Raw genomic sequence first — 27902 nt, 5'->3', positions numbered from 1 at the left:
GTAACACCCACTGTAAACTGTGATAGTGTTTCCATTGTTGAAGATGAAAAGTTGGATCCTAGATTATGTAACAGTTATAGACCGATCTCGAACCTTCCATTTGTAGCCAAGGTATTGGAAAAAGCTGTTACAAAGCAAATTTCAGAATATTTGGAATGGGCTGAACTTCTGGATCCAGCTCAGGATGGTTTCAGACAAGGTTACAGCATGGAAACCTTGTTAATTTCTTTAATAGATTATGATTTGCTGTTGGTTGATAAAGATGAAGGTGCATTGTTGGTTATGTTGGACCTTTATTGCGCTTTTGATGTGGTAAAACACCAACTTCTTTTGAGAAGTTTTGTGAAGGTTTGGGCATCTGTGGTTTGGTTCTGAAATGGTTGCAGAATTTTTTATTTGGTAGAAAGCCATTGGTACATTTTCACGGTAACTATTCAGCCGCTGTTGAGGTGGGATGAGGAGTACCACAGGGATCATCTATCTCCCCGATTCTCTTCAATATTTTTCTGAGCAAAATTGATGAGATTATTAGGGAGGCAGGTTTTCGGCCATATGTATATGCTGATTACATTCAGATCCTAGTTCCTTTGGGACCAATTAGGAGGTTTGTTATAGACAGTTGGGAATGTGTTTGGTAGGGATGTGCATTCGTTCATGAAACGCGTGGCAATCCCCCACGAATGAAACATATTATATTAGTTTCATTCTTTTGGTTCGCAGTGCTTTCTTAGCAGCCGATTGAAATAGAAGGCCATGTGGGAGTATCCATAACAACAACCAGCCCTTTCCTGTGAGTCACAAGTGACCTCACAGCCCTGTCATAGAGTGGGTGCGGGGAAAGGCGCTAGGTACCTGGAGCTCACGGAGGGAAGGGTGCTCTGCCAGACGGCTCTGCATCCCATGCAGTGGGGCAGGGAGGAAGGTGGCACCTGCCTGCTGATTTCCCCGCCCTGGGGATGTCGATCCATCTGGGGTGTCGGGCAACTCGCCCACCCTCTGTCTCCCTTTCGGGGAAGCTGGCATTCCCTCAGGTTCTGGCTCCCTGGTGGGATGAGAAAAGGAGGAGGCGGGCCCATCGGTCGAACTTGCCGCGAGTCCGGAGGCACGCGGCAGTTGCCGGTGCAGGTTTGTCTCGGTGCCATGGAAATGTGAGGACGGCGGACTCCCTCTCTCGCACCCTGCGTTCATGGCGGGTGGCATCGATGTATGGTCTTGTGGTGTTCTTGCCACTATCATGGTTCCTCAGTGTGTTGGTGCTATTCTTTCTGCTGCTTTGTCCCTTTATTGGCACCTTGTGGTTTTTTCTGGCACTCTTTCTGCTTGCTATGTTCCCCCTTCATTGTGCTGTAGGATGTTGATGCCACTTGTCTTGCCACTTTGCCTATCATGCTGCTTTGGAGGGTTCATGCAACTGTTATCGGTGCTCTCTTTTGAAGCTGTGGTGTGTTTTTTACACTCTCGCTGCTGCTTTGCACCTCTGTTAAAGCACTCTTGCTACTCCTGGTACCCCTTTGTCCCTTTACAGTGCCTTAGGCTAGTCATGCCACTTTGGTGCCATTTTGCCACAGTCTAAGTACTTTGGAACTCTTTTCTCGTTCTGATGATTGCTCCCCAGAGGTTTCATCAGAATTGATAAGAAAACCCCAATTCTGAAGCAAAAAATAGGCTGCAAATACTTCCCCCATTCACTTTAATGGCAAATGAAAAATGAATGAAACTAATGAATGAATTGGTTTTTTCCCCTCTGAAACTAATGAAACAAATTTGGGTCCTGGAGAAACAAAAAGCAAAACGAAACAATTTGTTTCCTTCTGCACATCCCTAGTTTTTTGAGTCAGTGAGGAACTGGCTTACTGAGAGTAAGCTGATGATGAATGTTAAGAAAATGGAGATTCTGTTTTTGGGGAACAATAAATTAGATCTTCCTTTGAAGTTGATGGGGGAGGAGATTTCTCCTAATGAGGAGGTTAGATCCCTTGGGGGTCCAACTGGATTCAACTTTGAGTTTAGAAGAATATGTTCCACTTTGGTGAGAAATAGTTATTTGAGAATTAAATTGCTTAGGAAAATTAGACCATTCCTGGATGCTGCAGTCTTGAGGTCAGTGGGTTTTGCTTTAGTGCTGTCTTATATTGATTACTGTAATGCTTTATTTTTGGGATTGCCTGTCAAACTATTTGAAAATTTCAGATCATTCAGAATATGGCAGCTCGTATTGTGACAGAAAGTTCGAGGAGAACTTCTTCTGAGCCTTTATTATTGGATATGCATTGGCTCCCAGTGGGTGCCAGATGCAAGTTTAAGAATTTGGCTCTGGCATTTAAAACTTTAAAAAGAGTAGTTCACAGTAATTGAAAAACCGTCTCAGCTGGTATAATCCTAGCAAAAGTTTGAGGTCTTTGAAAAGGCATTATCTGAGAGTCCAGAAGCTTAAAATGTGTTGTCATTCTCACCTGAAGGCAAGATCTTTTTCTGGAATAATTCCCCAACTTTGGAATAATTTGCCTACCAGATTGAGAGAAGAATTAAAATTCAGGAAAGCTTTAAAAAATTGTTCAGAGCTATCATGTTTTTCTTTTTTTTAGTAAATGTATTTTTAAATTGTTTAAGTTTATGTTGTAAATCGCTTAGAAAGATGTAATCTGTTAGGTGATAAATAAATTATTTTAAATAAATAAATAAATATTTATGTGGGTGAAAATCAGCTTTTACACTTATAAATCCTGCCCTTCAAAAATATCCTCCTCTGGCCAAACAAAATCACTGTGCTGCCAAAATTCACCTGGACCAAAGGGGACCAAATTAAGGGCATGCTGAGGACAGCCTCCTGAATTTTAGTCAGATAGCACTATATTAAGCATTATCCAATTACGTTTGTGCAGACAACTTGGCCCACAGAAACAGCGGGGATAAATCTGGCTAGCTCTGTGCTCGTCTGTGACGCCTAATCTCCCTCCCATCCCAGCATCCTGATGCAGGAAAAACATGCTGGCATCTCCCTCCTTCCCTAACCTCTGCTCCCTCCCCCCCCACTCCCGCAGTTTATCCAGAAGGTTCCCCTTACTCAGCCAATAGGATGAAGTATGTGCTTATCACCTCCTTGCTCCACCCTCACATTTATACTGCTGCCAGTAGAGGGTGCTACTCTGCTATTATTGTTATTTATTTATTCACGTCACGTTCAAAGAAAAGACCAATACCCATTCCAAACTAGGGTACCAGTTTCCATTCAGAAATGGAGATCGGTCCCTTCTTTGATAAAAACATGAACAACATGGAGGTGTAGAAACTGCTGAATCTGGGGACCTTCTGGATAGGCTGGGAGGGGCAGTGGCAAGGGTGGGAGGGGAGATGGGGGTTGCAGAATCTGTTTTTTCCTCCATTGAGCTAAGAGCTTCCAGGGTGGGAGAGAGATGACTGGGGCACGGGCATCTTTTCCTATTTATTTTGCTGGGGGGGGGGGGGAGGGGGGACTGCAGCAAGATTTGGTGGTTGTAGTTCTTAAAGAAAAGGGAATTAACTGGCCAGCACTGATTTTTAGCTTAAGTTCAGAAGGTCAAATCTGTTCAAACCAATCCAAAATCTAATTCGCCATATCTTCACTGGTTATACATATCCAGATATTCAGCCCCATTTTATCCAGATCAATGCTGCTGAATAATCAAAGTAAACTGGCTCGATCAGTCTGGTTACATTTGTCTGCATACACTCTGCTGAGACATCCTATGCACTTAAATATCTATATTTTAGAGGAAGGGAGTGAGAGATATGATAGAGACATTTAAATACCTTCAAGGTATAAATCAGGCAAAAGAAGAAAATCTTTCTCAGAGGAAAGAATGATCTGTAACACGAGGTCACAGTATGAGGCTCCAAGAGGGTAGACTCAGGAGCAACATCAGAAAATATTTCTTCCAAGAAAGGATGGGGGATGCATGGAATGGACTCCTGGAGGATGTGATGGAAACAGAAAACAAATACGGAATTCAAAAAAGCATGGGATAAGCAGCTTCAAAAATTTCTTTTGATGTCATTTTGTTTTGGGCAGTGTTTCAAGGGTTTTGTGTGGTTTTATTTTTTTCATTTTGTTCTGTTCCCAATTTAACATGCACTGTTTGTAACGTGCACTAAAACTGAAAGCAAAACAAAATTGCAACAAAGTTTTGCTAGTGTATTTTAAAGTTCATTTTCAAATGGAACCAAACTGTTTGTTTTGTGGCTTTTTTCTTTAAATTTCATTTGAAAACTAATGCACGTCCCTGATAAGCACAGAGGATCCCTAGTAACATAGAGAATGGTATAGGGCACTGGAACACCCCAAAACAACAGTGATATGTCTGCATTGGGCTTCCAAGAAAGTACTCTGGTAAAATGCATGGAGCAACAGTTACAACCCGGCATGGCCACGATACAGTTGCACCGATCTTCCGAATAGGCTGAAGGAACCCGCTCAGAGGGACCCTGGTGAAGTGCAGACAGGGCCTGGGTGCTGGCTTAAGTGTTGGTCTTGGAAGATTCAAAGTTGAAAATGAGAAAGCCCGAAATGTCCCTACCAGCAGAGGTGGTAGAGGACAGCACTTGTCGTGGATTTTGGGCATGGTCAGGAAAGATATGAATGGCAGTGGTGGGGAAGGGGGTTGAGAGGTTGGGTAAAAGACAAGCATATGGGAATTTGTATGCGCATCTCTGCAAAGTGGAAGAATCTCAGTGGGGCAAACCGGATGGGTAAATTTGGTCCTTATCTGCCGGCAGCTATAATGTTACTATATTGCTATACGATGTATTTAAAAATAAATCAATCATTCTCATCAACATCATAGTCTACAGTTTCAGCCCATTAGTTAGTACAACAAGTCCTCTGTTCCTAATCCTGTGGAAAATCAGTATCCTCAGATCCATCCTCTCTGGTACTCAATCCCCTCTTAAAAAGCTATGAAAATGCCTTTTTAGATTTAAAGAGATCTTCTTAAAAAGCAAAAAAAAAAAAGTCCTGGGAAAGTTCTCATTTAAATATATTAGGAAGCCTCTGTTTAACAAAATATTATTTTCTCTTATCTTTTTAAGTTGACAGCGTTCCTGCTTGTGTGCTTCTTTATACCCTATTAGGGCACGTAATGATGCCCTGAGGTACACTAACGTTTTCCTTTTGCTTCAAAGGTAAAGGAGGTCCCTACAGTACTCACTTTAACCAGCTTACAAATTGTAACACATCAGCTCTTACAGCCATCCATCGTATACAATGGTAGAAAAGAAAAAAAAAACATTTTTTTTAATGAATTAACCTGTGCAGGTGTTGGTTCAGCATTGTACAGACTGAGCAGAAGGTACTTTTCCCTGTACCCCAGCTGATTGGCTAGGCACAGGCTCCCTCCCCTAGCAGTCAGAGTAAAATATATTTGTCAGGGCTGAGTTTTCCAGTAAATGAGTTGCACTGCAAGACTTTTCCCCTGACACAGGGACTGAAATTGTTTCCAGCCTTCAGCACAGGTAGAGGGAGGACGTGGGGACACAGCAGCACCTTCCACGTACCCCACACCCCCCTGAGAGGAAGGTAAGTGTGAAGGAGGTGGAAAAGCAGCTCTCATGTGCTGGCTCCTTTCATTGTTTTAAACTCTTCCTGCTGGTGCATTAAGAATTCCTGGGAACATAGAATTCAATATTCCTCTTTATCCTTGTTTAGTTTTTTTTTTCCCACGTTCTTTCTTTCTGTTTTTTGTTTGGTTTTTTTTACAGATCTACTAAGAAATAAAACATAAACAGGTAAGAGAGCACTGGTCTTTCTGTAAACTTTAAGTAGAGTGACTGTTGCCTTAGTCCACTTGAATTTGTGGAATTAAGGGTCAATGTGTGAGTTGTAGGTGATACCATTTAATTGGACTAAATACATCTGTGAGCAGCTTTTGAGAGCTTGTCACAGGTGTATCAAGTTTATCCAATAAAAAGGTATCACCTACAACTCACATATTGACCCTTATTTCTATGTATTTAAAGTGAAGCCTCTGAATTCAATTCTGTATTTCTGTTGGTGCTATATTAAGTGCTGGAACTCTGTGATGAAAAGTCTGTATCACCGTTGTGCCTCTCCTCCATCTCTCTCTCTCACTCTCTTTCTCTTGCTTTTATTCTTTCTCTGTCACTCTTTCTCATGCATGGACTCTGTCTTCTATTTCCCTCTCTCCTCCCTCTGTTCCATTTTCAGTTGCTTTATTGTTTGAAAAAAGGTTTCAGTCTCTCTCGCTGTCTCAATCCCCCCCCCCCCCCCCCGTTTTCCCCATCTCTGTCTCGCTATTATTCTTTCCCCCACCGTTTATCTTTCTCCCGTCTTTCACTCTCCCTTACTCTTTTGTCTCTCAGATTCTGATAAGGTTCAGATTCGGGAAACTTTATTGGCATAACATTTTTTTACATATGCTGCAAAAGCAATGCATAAAGTGGTAAAAAAAAATAGAAACAATATAATAGTGATAACTAAAATTGAACTATGGAGAACAGAAAGGACAACAACAAGGGCAATTCCAGGATTCTGATTATGTTCAGTATTCATATTCAGCCTACTCTCTCTCCCTCTTTTTCTCTTACACATATATACTTGATCTTCTGTTTCTATTCCCACCTGGGTCTTGCCTTTTCTCAGGCTCTTCCCTGCAGCCTGTTCCTTGGTCTCCATCCTTTGTCGTTTGTCTATAGCTTTAACTTTCTTTATAACTCTCCCCTAGTAAGTTTTGCCAGCCTATCTGTCGATAGATCCCAGCATCCTGTAGCATTTTTTCTTCTTTCCCTGGAATTTATCCTACAAAAATGGCATTTTTTTCCTAATCCTTTGAGGGAGTCCACTAGTTGCAGGCACTTATCTTATCACTGTTGATAGCATACTTCTTTACTTGTAGGATTGCTATTTGTATATCTTTCAGGCTAGTCAAATAATTTTGTTTTTGACATGAGGGAGGCAGATGGTTGGCATCAGCAGGCAGATCATTCACCAGTAAGGGATATAGAAAACTGAGATTTTAGTGTGTTTCTCCATTTGTCTATGTGGGAGGATTTAAAAAAAAAAAACCCAAAAAAACCCATAAACACTTGAAAGAATCCAGTGCCAGGAGAGAGAGCAAACTGCTATCAATCCATCTCTGAAAGTTAAAGAAACAGAGGCTGGAACCGAACTGGCAAGAGAAAAGCATAGCTCTGAACTTGTGAAATTCTCTCTTCCTTCTGGTTTTGTCTCACTGTATGGAACAGACCCAGGCATTTCTTAACCTCTCTTTCACTGTGTAACATTGCAAAGAAAAGAGAACATCCCCAGGGCTGGGCTGACCTCAATAACTCAGGGGCAGGGCTGCACGCTTCCCGGCCCTTCGGGCCAGCTTCTAAGACACTGGTGCTAGGGTGGAGGGAATCTCACCCATTGCACGGTGGCAAGGCAACACCCAGTGACCTGCCTCAGGGTGCACAGCTACTGGGCGCTATGGTCTGTGGTTGAGGACTGTTGCTGCGATGGCTGGGGTAATTGGGAGTGGGTGTGTGAGAGAGATAAAATTGTGGAAAAATACCTGGATAATTCAAATGGAGAGTTATGGCATCATAAACCCTAGGAGAGAATAGAAGCCCAAAGGCACAGGAGAAAAATGGCAAGCCCAAAAGATAAAAGGACAATCCCAAACTTTTCTACAGTTCTCTTACTGTGTAGCACAGAATGAATTAAGAATGTCCCCAGGCATGTCTTACTGTATTATCCTGCCCTTTGTTGTCTCTTCTGTCTCACTCTCATGGTACAAGAAACTGCAGAAGAAGCCCAAGCATTTCTATCCCTTTCATCTCCTGTGTCACACTGCACAGAAAATTGAAGATTCCCAGGAGAGTCTGCCAATCCCTTCTTGATACAGATTCATTATAGAGGATTCCTTCGTATTTTTCAGTTAAATTAAGCTAGTTGCTGGCACTATCCATACCTATCGTAATAAGAGTCTAATTCAAGAGTGCGTACCCCCATGCATCCTTATAGAATTGCACATCTCGTTTGGTGCATTGTGAGATCAGTATGGAAGTTGTGCATGAATGACTACAGTATACCTGCACATACTGACAACATCAAAATATAATGAAGTGGGTAAAGGACATCAAAGGCTGTCTTGAGAACGGAATTTGAAGTCCTGCTTTTCCTAAATAAGTTGATCTATAGTACATATGCAAATGTATGAAAAGTCTTATACTTCAGGGAGAAAAAGAGGGGTCATGAAGAAGAGTATGTAGAAATTATTATATAAGAGAAGCAGAGCTGTAGAGTGCCAATGGCCAATATGGCCATGACCTTAGGTGCCGCTACCAAAAGGTACCAAAGAGAGCAGCATGGCCAGCCACTGGTGAGTCCTCAGCAAAAGAAAAGCAGTGCTGCGCAGTCGAAATTGATGGCATGGTCAGCGTGGCCTTAGAAAGTGGAAAAGCAGCACAGCACTGCTGGCAATGCTGCTGATTCTGGTGGGACTGTGCTGCTTTTCCACTTACTAAGGCAGCACATACCATGCCAACAATTCCAGCAGGGCCATGCTGCTGAAGACGAGGAGGAGGCGCGCACCCTGCCAGAAAGTCCAATGCCTCATGACTGGAAGTCGTTACCTTGGCCACGGGGGCTGAGGAAAGAGATTGTTGCTGCCTGCTATGTCAAGAAGGAAATGATTGAGAGAGAGAGAGCATGTGTGTGGGAAAGTGAGAGAGAACGTATGTGCATGTGTGTGGAAAAGTGAGAGAAACATGTGTGCTTATGTGTGGGAGAATGAGAGAGCATGTGTGCATGTGTGTGGGAGAGAGAAAGCATGTATGTGGAAGAGTGAGAGAGCATGTGTGCTTGTGTGTGAGAGAGCATGTGTGCAGGAGAGAGAGCATGTGTGGGAGAGTGAGAGAGATCATGAGAGGGAGCATGGTGTGCACAACTACCCAAATTATTCTTTGCCTGATAATCCATGACAATTTTATCTAGAAATCAAATGTTCCAAGGTATGGATAACAGGGAATTTTTAAAAAAATCTTTATTTAATTGTTAGGTATTATTTGATGTATCTGTTTTGAAATATTTTATTGATGTTTGGAAGATTTTTATATGTGTTTTTAGTTATTGAATGTTATTATATTTATTAATTGTTTTGAATTATTCTTTTTATTGGTATGGTTTTACTAATTTTGTTTTATGAGAAATGGTAATGTTTCTGTTTTTTACATTGTTGCAGTGCATGCAGAATTTGGCTTGTTGCAGTTTCCAGTTCAGTTTTTGGCTGTACATTTCTGTTTATATTGTATGTTCTCTTTATTCTGTATTTGAGGATCAATCTGTGTTTTGCATGTGTAACTGAAGTGAGTTATTCCATTAGTGTGTAGTTTCTATGTAGGGATCTATAGTAGCTTGGCTTATTCTATTTTCCTAATAGGGGTATATTTGTAATATTTGTAGTATTAACTTTCATAGGTAGAATTATTGCTGTTTGAGTGCTGGCAGTTAGTGCTATTTTTATATAGAAATCCTTTTTTCTTGTGGCTCTGAGGATCATGCCCATGCCCAAGATGCATACAGTAGGCCTAATACCATATAGATTCCAAGCGTCTCTTGCTTTTTTGCAGGGTTTTCTGGTTGGCACTTTAGCAGTGCATGCAAATATAATATACATATTGTAAGTTATATTTCTGTCCCCCTTTTATTTCCCATCTCTGTGCATTTTCTAGTCCCGCTACATCTTTTTTGAAATAGGGCAATCAGAACAGAATGGAATACTAGGTATGGTTGCACCATTGATCTGTACAGAGGTATAACTTGTAAGTTATCTGGCTAAATTGCTTTGAATATGGACCTCACTGAGCCTCCTGTGTATGCAAATATATCTCATGCATATTCATTGTGAATATCCTGAAAACCTGATTGTGGGGTCATCAGGGCAGATTTGGGAAGCCCTGCCTTACTGGGTCAGAACAAAGGTCCATGGAGCCTAGTATACTGGCTCGGACAGTGGCCAGTCCAGGTCATTTGGAAGAAGTATTCAACAGATCCATTCTTTCTTATTCACCCCAGTGCCTGGCAGTAAGAATTATTTTTTCCCAAGCTAAAATGGCTAATAGCTGTTAAGAGACTTGCCCTCTGGAAATCTGTCCAAACCATTTATAAAATCTGCTATACTACTGGTCTTGACCACAGCCTCTATTAACAAATTTCAAAGCTTAAATGTGCATTAACTGAAAAAAAAACCAAAACAACCCAAAACACTTTTTAAAATGTATTTTAAATCTTCTACCAGTTAGTTTCATGAAGTATCCTCTGGTACTAGTATTACTTGAAAGGGTAATAAACTGTTCCCTATTTACTTGTTCCACAAAACATACTCAATAAAATACTTCTGAAATAATTGTACCGATAAGAGAAATGCATTTGTGGCACAGCAAGCAACAAAACCTTTGAAACTTCGGAATGGTTTCTTCCTTCTAACAAGCCTGTGAGAGTAAAGAGCTAGGCTTGTCTAACATCTGCATAATGTATCAAAATACATCTGGGAGGGAGCTCAAACTGACGAAGGTGAGTGGGAGGTGGGAATGTCTTGCTCTCACCCTGTCTTGTTTCTTGACCTTCTGGCTCTATCTCTGAATTTGTGTGTCCATTTTTCTCTTTCACACGCTCTCTCTCTCTCTCTCTCATTTCACAGTCCTCGCACCTCAACCCTCCCATCAACCGCATCTTATTGCATGTCTGCTCTCTCTTTCTATCCTGGCTTTCTTTATGCAGAAATGGAGTTGTAAATTCATGGGCTGGCTTTTTATAGGAGGTGTTTGAATGACGGGACAATGGGAGGAAGCAATGTTAGTACAGAACCTTTTCCTTTAAGCAGAAGTTCAGCATTTAATTAACTCCTCTTTGCTGCAGAATCAAGCCACTGGTGTTGTCTAGTGCATTTATAACAACACAGATTGGCAAACACATTGTCACTCAATATTCCTGGTAACAAAATATACCATAAAAAACTGTTTCTGTCTTCCTTTCTGGATCTTCTTTGCCTGCTGGTGGGAACAGATCCCTTATTTGATCCCATAAGAGGTATCAGAAGGCACACAGAAGTGAAATGGGAAATTAAAAAGTATGTGAATAATTATTGTATCACTAGGTGCTATTCAATTAATAATTTGTTGAACTCAGGACCTTTATGCACAGGTTTTATAGAGGCCTTCTTCTTACCTAAAACAATGCAAATATATCTTTTGCATATTCATTAGGGATATCCTGAAAACTAGACTGGTCAGGAAGTCCCTGAGACCAGGTTAAGAACCACTGTTCTCATCAGTTTCTCTTGTAACTGGGAGAAGACATTGATACAGCGTTGCTGTGCAGCATGTTGGCATACACAACATCCTATCACTACAAAATATCCAGCAAGTGCAGCGGGTTTTGTGAATGCCTTCCGGTGGTACAGACAGGTTCCTTAGCCATCTGTAGTAATTTGACAGATATTTAAAATAGGACATAATAAATTGATTTAGGATCTATTTTAGTCACAATCTTGTCAGCTCGGTGGTGGCTGAAAATGAGCTCAACACAGTCGATGAAAACTTAGCCAGCTAAATCCACCTCTACCTATCAACGTTTATGTGATGGTCTAAGACTCCCTCCTCCCTCAGGGTCTATGAATCTTGCCTATCTTTCTTTTCAAGGGAAACGGATGTCCTCTTGAGTAAGAGCCATATTTAGAGGAAAGTCATTTAAAGGATTCTTCAACCTTGGGTCTGCCTCTTTCTGTATGGCTAGATGCCAGGGAGAACCAGGCCAGGTTGCACAGTAACTGAATTTAGATGGAAGAAAGCATTTGCCTGCCATGTTCATTCTTCCTTGGCATGTTCTGGTTGGTTAAGCCTTGAATTCCAAGATGTTTCTGTCATTACCATTTTTTCTCTTCAGTGCTTCGATTGTTTGCTTATACCATATTTGCTCCGTATAATGTTACTTATTGCAAGCAGGTCATTAAATAATTGCTCTTTGGGGGAAATAAATGCCATATGAAGGGGCATAGACACAATGGACCACAGGTTGTAATAATGCAGTGTGGCCCTTTAAAGACAAATTATAGTGCAGAGGGCTAATACTTAGCATTGTAAAGAAAAGCAAAACGACCTCTCTTGTTGAGAGAGCAAGAAGATGGCAATATAGATAATGTATGTTAATGGTAACTCTCTTTCTGATGACAGGAAAGAATTAAAGGCTATCATAAGGTTCCATTTTAAGAGGCAATTGTATATTAGAGCCTTTGAATGCCCATATATTTCAATAACAATAAAACATTGATATCTGGAATATGTAAGTCCAGAGTATTTATGAGGAAGATGAAGGGGATGGAGCCTAGAACTCTAGCCTGGAAAATTCACAAAATTCCTTCCAGCTCCCTTGCACTATGGCCATTTTTTGAAAGTGAAGTGCTTTAGTAAACTGGAGAGCTGCTGGACAATAGTAATGCTACATAGTTGTGCATGGAGAGTGCAGATGAATTCTAATGTGTTTTTTCTCATGCCCCAGAGTACATTATTTGAAATACTTTACAGATTTCCTTGTCATTTACTCAAAGTAGTTGAGATTTGAAAGGCAGCATTTAGCAGTGAGATATCTATTTCTCCAGAGACAGACAGGATAACTCTGCTTTCTGCAAATCGGCACCTTGAAACTTTGCAAGAGACTGATGATAGTTGTCTTTCAGGGTTAAGCAGCCAGGCATAGTCAGAGATAAGCAGTTAACCTGGATGAGGTTGCCACACAGTAACATGAATTGTTGGTAGCTCTATATACTTTAGTAGGTTTGTAGGTTTAAGGGGAAAATATATTATTACTCTATTCAACACATTACTTGTACAGTTTGCAAACTCTGAGATTTCATTGGTTTACAGATTAGATAATTATTTTCAGTGGGATTCATCCAAACCAAAACTTAGAAAGATTTTTGGCACAAAGTTAATCATTGACCATCAAATAAAGGCAATCATACTCTATGTTTAAAAAAAGGTCTGACTCAGACAACTTGCATGTGTCTGGAAAACTGAATACTGGGCTGCAGTACTCAAAGTGACCACAAAGTGTCAGCATAATCTATTATACTAATATAATACTGAGGACTTGTGGCCACTGCTAGTACTGCAACCTCTCATATTTCTCAAAAGAATAAACATTATTAGATTATTAATTTTATTTTTTTCATTGTTTTCCTATTTTCCCTTTATGTCTTTTATAAATCTTATTTTCTATCATTATTAAAGATGGGACGTGTATATTGCTCAGCCATACAGGGGAGAATAAATTGGTCTTAATCCATAAATAATATGGGGAAAAATTATTTCAGATTCTAACTTTTATATAGCTATATCTATCCCTCTTCCCTCATTTTCTGTCTGTCCCCCCAAACCCACTTCCCCTCTTCTCTCTTTCTGCAGATGGCACTCCCATCATCTTGGTTCTCTTGGCCTCTACCCTTAGGGTTATCTTTGATGCCTCTCTCTCATTCTCAATGCATATCCAAAACACTACTACAGCGTGTCAGCTTTTTCTCTATAACATCACTAAATTTTGTCCCTTCCTTTCTGAGCATGCCACCAAAAAGCTCATCCACTCTCATATCACCTCCCGCTTAAACTATTGCAACTCCCTCAACACAGACCTCCTGCCAAAACAATTTCTACACTTTAAGATATTCAAAATCCAGCTGCAGACCTTTCTTAAAAATCATTATGACTATGTAAACCCTCTCCTCTAGTCAGTACACTGCCTCTCTGTCCACTTCTGCATACAGTTCAAGCTTCTCTTACGGGCCTATAAATGCATTCACTCTGCACCTCCTCGTTATCTATTTTCTTTTCTCTTTCATTCAACTGTCATGTCACTCTTATCTGTGCCCTTCTCCTCCACTGCCAACTTCCGACTCTGCACTTTCCACATTGTTGGCCATATCCTGGAATAGACTACCTGATTCCATGTGTCATGCTCTCTCTGTGGCCATATTCAAATCCAGCTTAAAAACTTCTTGTTGTGGTAACGCGGGTAGCGAGCCCATCTCTGGTGATAACGTGTACCCCTGGGCCACGACGCAGCTGCAGAGGAGCTCCAGCAAACGCCAAGGCAGGTGAGAGGCGTCCGAGTGTAGGCTGGTGTAGATGGAACCTTGACCACCGCCGCATCTGTGCACAGCAGAGAGAGACCCAAACAACACAATGTTTGGTCTCTAAAGTAGTCATCCGACTACTCCTAGCCCTTTCGGACCTGCCGCACGGGAGTAGCAACTGTGACAGGGTGGAAGATGGTCGAAGGAGGAAGACATCAGATGAAGACAGAAGGAATGAGTCAACACTCAGGAATCTGAGGGCTTCACAGATGAAGTTGCTTGAAGATTTGAGACGAAGACTCAAGGGATGAGACAATACACAGGATACTTGAGGATGTCACGGAGACGAAGTTGCTTGAAGAATTAAAAGGGATGACTCAAGGTACGTGAGGACTTCACCAAGAGTCACGAGGTCACCCATCCTGGATTGGTACTACCATGTCATGCGCCCTACACAACTGATGAGGGGTGGTTGCAGACCACGCCGGCCGGCACACCCTACACAGCCCGACATGGCTGGTCATGAACCACGTTAGTGGTTCCCCAAACAAGAAGAAAGGAGAGATCCAACGATGACTCAAGCGAGGCCTGACCTGAGGCGAGCCTTGCATGGCCAGTGAAGACAAAGCCAAGGTGCAGGATAGGAAAGTCCATCGTGGAAAGGAGATGAGAGGATGAGATGACACCTGAAGATGAGGACGTCAGAAGATGAAGACGAAGACATGAGACCATGGATGATGAAGACAAGACATGGAATGCCACAGAAAACATAGTGCCAACAAGAAGCTGGATTGCAGAGAAGTCCTAAGGAGGACTGGCTCCTTGCAAAGGCAAGCAAGGAATGATCACAAGACCTTTTTATACTGCTGGAAGGAGGCAGATCTGTTGATGAAATCAGAAGACACCACTCCCTCTCTATACCATTAAAATGAGGAGAGCCGGCCTTGCCCCCTAGGAGGAAAGCAGGAAGTACAGGACCACGGGCAGCGGCCCTGCTGCAATGCTGGAGGCTGCAGGAGAAGAAACTAGGCCTCTGAGCAGGCCTTGAAGACACAGGTGGCTTCCTGCCGCTGGAGGTGAACCAAGGATGGCTCCAGCTGCAAGGCGAGTCCGGGGATGCAGGCAGGTAAGGACGGTGGCCTCCAGGCCACATGGGAACGGCTGTCAGTGGCTTCCGGGCCACGTGAAGAGAAGCGACATGGCTCCAGCTGTGAGGGGAAGCAGAGATGTGGCTCCTGCCGAATATAGGCGCACCCAGTCATCTCCCTGCCGCCGGGTAGAGCAGCGGCGGTGTCGGCGGCCTGCGGGCCACAGGAGAAGCTGTTGTGTGGCCCCAGCCACATGGAAAGTGTGTCAGCGGCCACCGGGCCACACCAGGTGTCGCAGCGAGGCTCCAGCCGTGAGCAGAGGGCATGGGCAGCCACTGTGCTGCATGAGAAATAGTCTCCGGGCCGCATGGGAATTAGCAGTGTGGCTCCTGCCACTAGGTGGAACTTCAGCTGCCTCTGACCATGGGGAGAGAGGAGAAAAGAAGGTGAAGAGGCGGTCTGTGGCTCCTGCCACAGGCCGAATTGTAACACTTCTCTTTTTGAAGCTGCTTTAAAATTCTAAGTACGTCTCTAAAATAAATGCACTTCCCACAGACTCTTGTTTGTCATGTATGTTTGTCTTGATGAGACTGTCTCTTATGGGAATCTGTATAGTGTTGTATGTGTCTAGTAGTGCTTTAGAATAATAACTAGTAGTAGCAGATAATTTGTACACAAAAGGAAAATCTACCCATTTAATGAGAAAAAAATATTTATTTCAGGCTTTGTCTATACCCATATGGTTTATGAGACAACATTACCATGATTTTGAGCTTTTATATAGATACACCTATCCTGAAAACATGGCTGCTGTAGGTTAAATGCTTCAGGATAAAATATGTATCCAGAAAGAAGTGACAGAAAGCCATTTTGTAAAGAAAACAAGTAGGTAAAGCATGCACAGAGATGTCTTTGGGAATGCTTTTCAACACAGATTTGTTGAAGAGGTGTCTCTGGGTGGGACTTATTTTTTTGAAGAGAATGGGAGAGTAGGTGGGGTATATGGGAGCATATAGGAGATAAGGTTGTGTGTGGATGATGTGTATGGGAGATTGTGAAGTGAAGGGTATGGGGAGAGGTTGTAAGGTATGTATTTTGGGGGATGTGGGGTGTGTTTTGGGATACAGGAGGTATGCTTGCAGGTACAGGTGTGTGGGAGAAGTTGTTACAAATGGTTGTTTGTAAATGTTGGTGTAAATATGGGGAGATATATGATATTTTATATTATATTACACTATAGACTATCGTTCTCAAACAAAAGTTCAACCTAAAGTGGTTAAGAACATAAGAAAATGCCATACTGGTTCAGACCAAGGGTCCATCAAGCCCAGCATCCTGTTTCCAACAGTGGCCAATCCAGGCCATAAGAACCTGGCAAGTACCCAAAAACTAAGTCTATTCCATGTTACCATTGCTAATGGCAGTGGCTATTCTCTAAGTGAACTTAATAGCAGGTAATGGACTTCTCCTGCAAGAACTTATCCAATCCTTTTTTAAACTCAGCTATATTAACTGCACTAACCACATCCTCTGGCAACAAATTCCAGAGTTTAATTGTGCGTTGAGTAAAAAAGAACTTTCTCTGATTAGTTTTAAAAGTGCCCCATGCTAACTTCATGGAGTGCCCCCTAGTCTTTCTATTATCCGAAAGAGTAAATAACAGATTCACATCTACCCGTTCTAGACCTCTCATGATTTTAAACATCTCTATCATATCCCCCGCCTCAGCCGTCTCTTCTCCAAGCTGAACAGCCCTAACCTCTTTAGTATTTCCTCATAGGGAAGCTATTCCATTCCCCTTATCATTTTGGTAGCCCTTCTCTGTACCTTCTCCATCGCAATTATATCTTTTTTGAGATGCAGCAACCAGTATTGTACACAGTATTCAAGGTGCGGTCTCACCATGGAGCAATACAGAGGCATTATGACATTTTCCGTTTTATTCACCATTCCCTTTCTAATAATTCCCAACATTCTGTTTGCTTTTTTGACTGCCGCAGCACACTGAACCGATGATTTCAATGTTTTATCCACTATGACACCTAGATCTCTTTCTTGGGTTGTGGCACCTAATATGGAACCCAACATTGTGTAATTATAGCATGGGTTATTTTTCCCTATATGCATCACCTTGCACTTATCCACATTAAATTTCATCTGCCATTTCGATGCCCAATTTTCCAGTCTCACAAGGTCTTCCTGCAAAATATCACAATCTGCTTGTGATTTAACTACTCTGAACAATTTTGTGTCATCTGCAAATTTGATTACCTCACTCGTCATATTTCTTTCCAGATCATTTATAAATATATTGAAAAGTAAGGGTCCCAATACGGATCCCTGAGGCACTCCACTGTCCACTCCCTTCCACTGAGAAAACTGACCATTTAATCTTACTCTCTGTTTCCTGTCTTTTAGCCAGTTTTCAATCCACGAAAGGACATCGCCACCTATCCCATGACTTTTTACTTTTCCCAGAAGCCTCTAATGAGTAACTGTGTCAAACGCCTTCTGAAAATCCAAGTATACTACATCTACCAGTTCACCTTTATCTACATGTTTATTAACTCCTTCAAAAAAGTGAAGCAGATTTGTGAGGCAAGACTTGCCCTGGGTAAAGCTATGCTGACTTTGTTCCATTAAACCATGTCTTTCTATATATTCTGTGATTCTGATGTTTAGAGCACTTTCCACTATTTTTCCTGGCACTGAAGTCAGGCTAACCGGTCTGTAGTTTCCCGGATCGCCCCTGGAGCCCTTTTTAAATATTGGGGTTACATTTGCTATCCTCCAGTCTTCAGGTACAATGGATGATTTTAATGATAGGTTACAAATTTTTACTAATAGGTCTGAAATTTCATTTTTTTAGTTCCTTCAGAACTCTGGGGTGTATACCATCCGGTCCAGGTGATTTACAACTCTTCAGTTTGTCAATCAGGCCTACCACATCTTCTAGGTTCACCGTGATTTGATTCATTCCATCTGAATCATTACCCATGAAAACCTTCTCCATTATGGGTACCTCCCCAACATCCTCGTCAGTAAACACCGAAGCAAAGAAATCATTTAATCTTTCTGCGATGGCCTTATCTTCTCTAAGTGCCCCTTTAACCCCTCGATCATTTAACGGTCCAACTGACTCTCTCACAGGCTTTCTGCTTTGGATATATTTTTAAAGGTTTTTACTGTGAGTTTTTGCCTCTACAGCCAACTTCTTTTCAAATTCTCTCTTAGCCTGTCTTATCAATGTCTTACATTTAACTTGGCAATGTTTATGCTTTATCCTATTTTCTTCTGTTGGATCCTTCTTCCAATTTTTGAATGAAGATCTTTTGGATAAAATAGCTTCTTTCACCTCCCCTTTTAACCATGCCGGTAATTGTTTTGCCTTCTTTTCACCTTTCTTAATGTGTAGTTCTGTCACCTCCTATCTTCTCGATGTTGATCACCTCCCTGATCACCTCCCTTTCTGATCTTCTCTCCCACCACTCTGATGCCTGTCAAAACCATATGCATCTTACAATTCCCTCCCTCCACCATCACCACCTGATGCAGACTATAAACAGCCTCTTCCTACCTCTCCCCATTACTGACCAGAAACACACCCCTTCTGATCCCTCATCTTTCTCCCACAATACCAAGTATAATCACTTTCCCTCTGATCCAGCCTTTTTTTTTTCATTATTAGGGAATCTTCTGCTCTTGCTGGGGATGACAGGAGAGGGCTTCCTATCTGCTGCTGCTCCTCCAACTCTGAATAGCTTCACAGTTTGAAGGTTTGGGAGGGAAGATCAGAAGAGGAAATTATTGGTGTGTGCCAGCATTGGGGGGACTGGGGACTGGAAGTGGGAGAGAGGGGCTCCCAAGTAAAGTGACATGCAGAGTGCAACCATGTTAAAATGGCTCTGCTCCTTTTATCATGGCCATTATAATGCAGCCACGTTTTGCATCTCATTATCGTAGTGCATCGTGAGTTAAATCACAGTTTAGCGTATGCATTAAATTTGGCAAGGACAACCAGGGTAACCTGTCAGATTTAACACAGCTTAGTACATACATAGTACCCTTAGTAGTATGCTTGGTTCATTACTATATGTTCTATATTCATTCAAATTGTATTTAAAAAAGAACAGCCAAGGTAGACTGACTGGGTATTATATTTTAAGCTGTATAGTAACTGTGTGTAAATTCTCCCTTACAGACTAATGAACAACAAATAGAAAACAACAGAAACTGGCATCCCTCTCCAGACCATCCTTTTCTGCCCTGTGCAGAGAGACAGAGAATAGCAGCATCAGTTTAACAGAGGACACCCACCTTGACACCCCTGGTTTTCCTGAAGATGGCTGTGTTTTCCCATCATTTAATTTATTCCCTGTAATATAGCCTGTTGATGTTATTTTGAGGGGTGGTTTTGAACTCAGAACTGAAAATGGTCCTCCAGCGCGGGATCTCATTGGCTTTCCTGCTCAGCCACCTGCTCCTCTACAGGCATGTGACAGAAGGAGAGAAGCTTTACCACAATCGAGATCGCTCGGACATCCAGCCAAGGTCCAGAAACCAGGCAGACACCACTGTTAATCACAAATATGCCCAGGTGGGTTCATGAATATGCAACTCCTGAAAGGGTAATTTAATGTTTCTTTAGTTAGGGTTCCATTTTCATGTGCTAGCTTCTGATTTGGTAATATGCTCTGACTGCCTTCAGGAGACCAGGAAGGACTTTCTTTTTAGCTTAAATTCTCTGGGTCAGCAAAAAAACAAACAAGCAACAGTTTTCTTCTTTTGAAGAAAGATGAATAGATCCATATTCAAAAGCCATTTAGACGGATAATGTAATAGCTATCTGTCTAAATGAGTTACCCGGCTATATTCAGCTTTTATCCAGCTAAATTCTAGCCCGCTAATAAGATAGCCGGTTAGAATTTATCCAGCTAACTTAGGGGCATTCCAGGTGCATAACTGGGAAGAGTTGCATTAGCTGGCTATGACCCAGCTAACTCTGATATTCAGTTAACTCTGATATTCAGAGTTAGCCAGATGACTTAGCCAGTCAAGTCTAGTCAGTCCAAAAAAGTTGTCCTAAAGTTAGCCGGCTATATTCAATAGTGTGGTTTCACTTGAATATACCTCCAAAGTTAGTCAGATAAGTTTATCCGGCTAACTTTGCTAGCTGGACTGTGCCTGAATATGAACCTCGTAATCAATGTGGAGTGTTGTATGTACTAAATAATATGGTGCATATATTTTTTTTTAGTTCATACTTTTTATTGTTTTATTACATAAGAACATAAGAAAATGCCATACTGGGGCAGACCAAGGGTCCATCAAGCCCAGCATCCTGTTTCCAACAGTGGCCAATCCAGGCCATAAGAACCTGGCAAGTACACAAAAACTAAGCCTATTCCATGTAACCATTGCTAATGGCAGTGGCTATTCTCTAAGTGAACTTAATAGCAGGTAATGGACTTCTCCTCCAAGAACTTATCCAATCCTTTTTTAAACACAACTATACTAACTGCACTAACCACATCCTCTGGCAACAAATTCCAGAGTTTAATTGTGCGTTGAGTAAAAAAGAACTTTCTCCGATTAGTTTTAAATGTGCCCCATGCTAACTTCATGGAGTGCCCCCTAGTCTTTCTACTATCCGAAAGAGTAAATAACCGATTCACATCTACCCGTTCTAGACCTCTCATGATTTTAAACACCTCTATCATATCCCCCCTCAGTCGTCTCTTCTCCAAGCTGAAAAGTCCTAACCTCTTTAGTCTTTCCTCATAGGGGAGTTGTTCCATTCCCCTTATCATTTTGGTAAACCTTCTCTGTACCTTCTCCATCGCAATTATATCTTTTTTGAGATGCGGCGACCAGAATTGTACACAATATTCAAGGTGCGGTCTCACCATGGAGCGATACAGAGGCATTATGACATTTTCCGTTTTATTCACCATTCCCTTTCTAATAATTCCCAACATTCTGTTTGCTTTTTTGACTGCCGCAGCACACTGTACCGATGATTTCAATGTGTTATCCACTATGACACCTAGATCTCTTTCTTGGGTTGTAGCACCTAATATGGAACCCAACATTGTGTAATTATAGCATGGGTTATTTTTCCCTATATGCATCACCTTGCACTTATCCACATTAAATTTCATCTGCCATTTGGATGCCCAATTTTCCAGTCTCACAAGGTCTTCCTGCAATTTATCACAATCTGCTTGTGATTTAACTACTCTGAACAATTTTGTGTCATCTGCAAATTTGATTATCTCACTCGTCGTATTTCTTTCCAGATCATTTATAAATATATTGAAAAGTAAGGGTCCCAATACAGATCCCTGAGGCACTCCACTGTCCACTCCCTTCCACTGAGAAAATTGCCCATTTAATCCTACTCTCTGTTTCCTGTCTTTTAGCCAGTTTGCAATCCACGAAAGGACATCGCCACCTATCCCATGACTTTTTACTTTTCCTAGAAGCCTCTCATGAGGAACTTTGTCAAACGCCTTCTGAAAATCCAAGTATACTATATCTACTGGTTCACCTTTATCCACATGTTTATTAACTCCTTCAAAAAAGTGAAGCAGATTTGTGAGGCAAGACTTGCCCTGGGTAAAGCCATGCTGACTTTGTTCCATTAAACCATGCCTTTCTATATGTTCTGTGATTTTGATGTTTAGAACACTTTCCACTATTTTTCCTGGCACTGAAGTCAGGCTAACCGGTCTGTAGTTTCCCGGATCACCCCTGGAGCCCTTTTTAAATATTGGGGTTACATTTGCTATCCTCCAGTCTTCAGGTACAAGGGATGATTTTAATGATAAGTTACAAATTTTTACTAATAGGTCTGAAATTTCATTTTTTAGTTCTTTCAGAACTCTGGGGTGTATACCATCCGGTCCAGGTGATTTACTACTCTTCAGTTTGTCAATCAGGCCTACCACATCTTCTAGGTTCACCGTGATTTGATTCAGTCCATCTGAATCATTACCCATGAAAACCTTCTCCATTACGGGTACCTCCCCAACATCCTCTTCAGTAAACACCGAAGCAAAGAAATCATTTAATCTCTCTGCGATGGCCTTATCCTCTCTAAGTGCCCCTTTAACCCCTCGATCATCTAACGGTCCAACTGACTCCCTCACAGGCTTTCTGCTTCGGATATATTTAAAAAAGTTTTTACTGTGAGTTTTTGCCTCTACAGCCAACTTCTTTTCAAATTCTCTCTTAGCCTGTCTTATCAATGTCTTACATTTAACTTGCCAATGTTTATGCTTTATCCTATTTTCTTCTGTTGGATCCTTCTTCCAATTTTGAATACAACAGACAAAAGCAAAGAAAACAATTGCAACCAAGCTTGGAAAGTCCATACAATCAGTGCGCCTGACAGAAGCTTAAAGGTGAATGAAGATATAGAAAATGCTCCCTGATACAAATACAGAGAAAACATATGAGTGAAAATTGAAGTAGTTATCAAGATAATTTTGTACCGGTTCCCAGATTTTAGATATCACAAAAACAGAATCAGTTTTATCTGTGGCAGAATTTCATATTTATGAATCAAACAAACTGTATTCCACCAAAATGAAACCATTCAACAATGAGGAATCTCTCCAGTAACTTAGAATGCTTTGACAAGCAAGAGAAAGCAAGATATTGAATAGAATTTGATTAGGAGAGGAGAAATGAGGGTAGAGTACAGCAGCCTTCTGTTATGTTTGCCAGCTTGAGGGCTGCAGCTGTGACTCAGATCACTCACCCCATGTCTCCCAGCCATACAGGTTTTGCTGCTCTGAGTGGCGCGAAATGCCACCATGCCATGCGGCCAGAGATGCTATCATCGTTGACCATCTAGGCGCATGCGTGCAGCGTGCCCTAACAATTAAAGGCCCCACGGCAGGAACAGCACTGCCCGGCACCTCGAAATGACAACACATGGTTGGTATTTAAATCCTGACTGTGCAATGCTACAGTGCCTCAACAACGGGTCGACTGCCTCAGTGGTAGTGCAAGTTGCTGCCTCATCATTTTACCATTCTTCCTGCCTTGTCTTCGCCTCTCCAGCCTGCCTCCATGTCTTCAGTCTTGTCCATCCTTGTCTTCATCTCTCCAACCATGCCTTGTCTTCCATGCCCAGCCTACTACCTTCTATCCCTCAGGCAGACACCTGGTATTGACCTTAGCCTGGACTCTCATTTACCTTGCTTGCCACCTGCTTCTGATCATAGCCTAGATTCTTGTTATCCCTGCTTTCTGCCTGCTTCCGACCTCAGCCTGACACCGGATCTACTCTTTGCCCTGCTTTCCAGAGACTACAACCTAAGACCTATTAGCTCTCAGAACCCAAAGGCTCACCCCAAGGGGAAAGGAGCTAGTACAGTCGAAGCTCCAATATGGTCTCTGCACCATCCGCTCCACTGGTTGGCAGTGAGGATCTACAAGGCCTTCCCTGTAGGTAGTGTCAATCTCACCCCAACACAAGGGTGTTATGTGTGCCGTCTGCAGCAGACTCATGGTATGACCCCCTCACCTTTCTACAGTGACTCCAGCTCCTGGTTCCTCCTCGCTGGTGGTGGTGGGCCGTCACCTCCACCTCCTCGCTGGTGGTGGTGGGCCGTCACATGGTAAGGGCAAATGTCATCGGCGCCATAAAAATGGCGCCGATGACATTTGCCCTTACCATGTGACAGGGTATCCGTGCCATTGGCCGGCCCCTGTCACATGGAGGGAGCACTGGATGGCCGGCACCATCTTTAAAAATGGCGCCGGCCATCCAGTGCTCCTACCATGTGACAGGGGCCGGCCAATGGCACGGATACCCTGTCACATGGTAAGGGCAAAGGGCCATCAGCGCCATTTTGATTATTGGCAGCCGACGGCCCGGGAGCGGGAGATCGCTTCCGGGACCCCCACTGTACCACCAGCTACCTGTAAAAAGTTTGGGGGGGGGGTCGGGAGGGTTGGGGAAGCTAAGGGATTAGTTTTAAAGGGTTGGGGTGGGTTTTTTGTTTATCGGCTCGGGCGCAGCCGATAAACAAAACCACGATCGGGCCGGACGAAAAAAAAAAACACGATGTGAATTGGAACCGGAATCCGAACCGATTCCAGTTCCAATTCACATCTCTATTACAGACTGCCAGAAGATTAGTTTTACTCTAAAACGTAGATGATAACATATCCATTAAGAAATACCCATGAATTTATTCAGCTATTTATAGATAGGATTTTGGATCGTGCTGGAGAAGACCTGGCTGTCTTGGTACATGGGGGTACAAATGACATAGGAAAGTGCAGGAGAGAGGTTCTAGAAGCCAAATTTAGGATTTTATATAGAAAGTTGAAATCCAGAGCCTGCATGGTAGCATTCTAAAAAATATTTACTGTTCCACATGCAGGACCCCACAGGCAGGCAAAGCTCCAGGGTCTCAACGCATGGATGAGATAAAGGTGTAGGGAAGAAGATTTTAGGTTTGTTAGGAACTAGGCATCATTTTGGGGAAGAGGGGCATGAGGATGGGCTCCATCTTAACCAGAGAGGAGCCAGGCTGCTGAGACTAACCTTTAAAAAAGAGATAAAGCAGCTTTTAAGCTACATTATGGGGAAAAGCTGACATTTGCTCAGAAGCACATAGTTCGGAATGATGAAGAATACTCAGAGAACAGGGAAATTAGGGCATCCCAGTAGAGGTTGCAATACATGCTAAAATGGACAAGATGTCTTTAAGTAAAGAGCAGACAGAGCAGAAAGATTCCAAACCACCCCTGTCAACTACGGTAATAAGCAGGTTGTTAATACAAACAAAAAACGTCCTTTTAAATGTTTGTATACTAATGCAAGAAGTCTAAAAATAAGATGGGAGAGTTAGAGTATATAGCACTAGATAAAGAGATAGATATAATTGGCATCTCAGAGAACTGGTGGAAGGAGGCCAACCAACTGGACATTGTGATCCCAGGAGACAAACTATATCGAAGTTATTAGATGGATCACATTGATGGAGGGGTGGCACTATATATTAAAGAGGGCATTGAGTCAAACAGGATAAAAGTTCTGCAAGAAACAAAATGCAATGTTGAATCTTTATGGATAGAAATACCAGGTGAAAGGGGGAATACAATAGCAGTGGGGGTGTATTACCATCCACCTGGCCAGAATGAACAAACAGACAATGAAATGCTAAAAAAAATTAGGAAAGCTAACAAATTCAAAAGCACAGTAATAATGGGTGATTTCAATTACCCCAGTATTGACTGGTGAATGTCACAACAGGACATGGTAGAGAGGTAAAGTTCTTAGATGAAATAATGGAGCAGATGGTACAAGAGGGGAAACTATTTTATTCCATTATGTATTTCATTATTTGTCTATTTATTTATTTATTTTAAAAAATGTGTTGCCCACTCGCCCTTCATTCATTTTAGACCTAGTCCTTATTGGAAGATAGGATTTGGTGCAAGAGGTAACAGTGCTGGGACCACTTGGCAACAGAGATTTCTACATGATCAAATTTGACTTAATAACTGGAGGGAGGACACTAAATAAATCTACTGTGACAGCATTTAACTTTGAAAAATGTAGCTATGATAAAATGAGGAAAATATTTAGGAAAAAATGGAAGGAGCAGTTGTAAAGGTTAAGAGTTTACATCAGGCATGGACATTGTTTAAAAATATCATCTTGGAAGCCCAGACCAGATGTATTCCATGTATTAGAAAAGGTGAAAGGAAGGCTAAATGAATACTGGCATGGCTAAAAGGTGAGGTGAGAGAGGCTATAATAGCTAAAAGGACATCTTCCAAGAAATGGAAAAGGGAGCCAAATGAAGAAAAAGGAAACAGCATAAGCAATGTCAAGTTACAAGTAAAGCATTGATAAGGAAGGCAAAGAGAGAATTTGAAAAGAAGCTTGCCGTGGATGCAAAAACTCATAATAAAAACATTTTCATGTACATTCAAAGTAGAAAGCCTGTGAGGAAGTCAGTTGGACTAATAGATGATCAAGAGGTAAAAGGGACACTTAGGGATGACAAAGCCATTGCAGAGAGACAAAATTAATTTTATGCTTTGGTCTTCACTGAGGAAGATGTAAGAGAGATATACCCATGCCAGAATTGATATTCAAAGGTGATGATTCAGCAAAACTGAATCAAATCTCAGCGTACCTGGAGGATGTAATAGGGCAAATTGACAAACTAAAGAATAGGAAATCACCTGGACCAGATGGTGTACATCCCAGAGTGCTGAAGGAACTAAAAAATGAAATTGCAGACTTGCTATTAATAATTTGTAAACTATCATTAAAATCATCGTTGGTACCTGAAGGCTGGAGGGTTGCCAAAATAACATCAATTTTTAAAAAGGGATCAAGGGGTGATCTAAGAAACTACAAATCAATGAGTCTGACAGCTGTCCCAGGCAAAATGGTAGAAACTATCATAAAGAATAAAATTGCATAACATAGATAGGCATAGTTTAATGGGACAAAGCCAACAAGGATTTAGCTAAGCGAAGTCTTGCCTCACCAATCTGCTACATTTTGTGAGGGCATAAATAAACATGTAGATAAAGGTGAGCCAGTTGATATAGTGTATCTGGATTTCCAGAAAACATTTGACAAAGTCCTTTATGAGAGGCTTCTTAGGAAATTCAAAAGTCATGGGTAGGGGGCAGTGTATTATTGCAGATTGACAACTGCTTAAAAGAGAGAAAACGGATAGTAGGGCTAAATGGTAAATTTTCCCAAAGAGAAAGGTGAATAGTGGAGTGCCTCAGGAATCTGTTCTAGGACCACAGCGTTTCAATATATTTATAAATGACCTGGGAACAATGAATGAGGTGATCAAATTTGCCAATGACACTAAATCGTTCAAAGTTGTTAAATCACATGAGGATTGTGAGAAATTGCAAAGTGACATTGCAGAACTGGGAGACTGGGCATGCAAATGGCAAATGAAATTGAATGTGGACAATTGCAAAGTGATGCACCCAGGGAAGATTAATCCAAATTATAGCTATACAATGCAAGGTTCCTCATTAGGAGTCATCATGTGAAAAGGATCTAGGTGTCATCATTGATAATATGTTGAAATCTTCTCAGTATGCAGCAGCAGCCAAGAAAGCAAATAGAATGCTAGGAATTATTAGCAAAGAAATGGAGAATAAAACAGCTGCCTCTCTATCACTCCATGGTTCGACCTCATCTTGAGCATTATGTACAGTTCTGGTCACCACATCTCAAAAAAAATATAGTAGAATTAGAAAAGGTACAGAGAAGGGCAACCAAAATTATAAAAGAGATGGAATGAGTCCCCTATTAGGAAAGGTTAAAGAGGTTAGGACTCTTCAGCTTGGAGAAGAGATAGCGGAGGGGAGATATGATAGAGGTCTATAAAATAATGAGTGGAGTAGAACAAGTACATTTTAATCAGTTGTTTCCTCTTTCAAAAAGTACAAAGACCAGGGACACACAATTAAGTTACTAGGTGATACACTTAAAAGTAGAGAAAATATTTTTTTACTCATCACAAAATTAAGATCTGGAATTCGTAGCCAAAGGATGAGGTGAAAGCTATTAGTGTAGCTGCATTTAAAAATAAAGGTCTGGTTAAGTTCCTGGAGGTAAAGTCCATTTATTTATTTAACATTTTTTTTATATACCGAGGTTCTGGTAACAATGTTACCAATCACTTCGGTTTACATATAACTT

The 27902-nt window shown here is 41.6% G+C and overlaps 1 protein-coding gene and 1 long non-coding RNA gene across 2 annotated transcripts in view; one reads left to right on the top strand and one right to left on the bottom strand.

Moving 5' to 3' along the window:
• Positions 1–27902, bottom strand: part of LOC115087972 — a 121871-nt gene that overhangs the window by 53253 nt on the left and 40716 nt on the right. The window lies entirely within an intron of this gene.
• LOC115087964 (matrix metalloproteinase-21-like) overlaps positions 5417–27902 on the top strand; it is a 75062-nt gene continuing 52576 nt past the window's right edge. Inside the window, exons 1-2 of the mRNA XM_029595764.1 lie at positions 5417–5551; positions 19392–19787. Coding sequence (XP_029451624.1) covers positions 19623–19787 — 165 coding nt within the window. The 5' untranslated portion in view covers positions 5417–5551; positions 19392–19622. The remainder of the gene's footprint in view (positions 5552–19391; positions 19788–27902) is intronic.

The sequence above is a fragment of the Rhinatrema bivittatum genome, chromosome 1 (assembly GCF_901001135.1).
Source record: "Rhinatrema bivittatum chromosome 1, aRhiBiv1.1, whole genome shotgun sequence".
NCBI lineage: Eukaryota > Metazoa > Chordata > Amphibia > Gymnophiona > Rhinatrematidae > Rhinatrema > Rhinatrema bivittatum.
The sequence above is the reverse complement of the archived record's forward strand: the minus strand, read 5'-3'. Positions and strand labels throughout refer to the sequence as shown.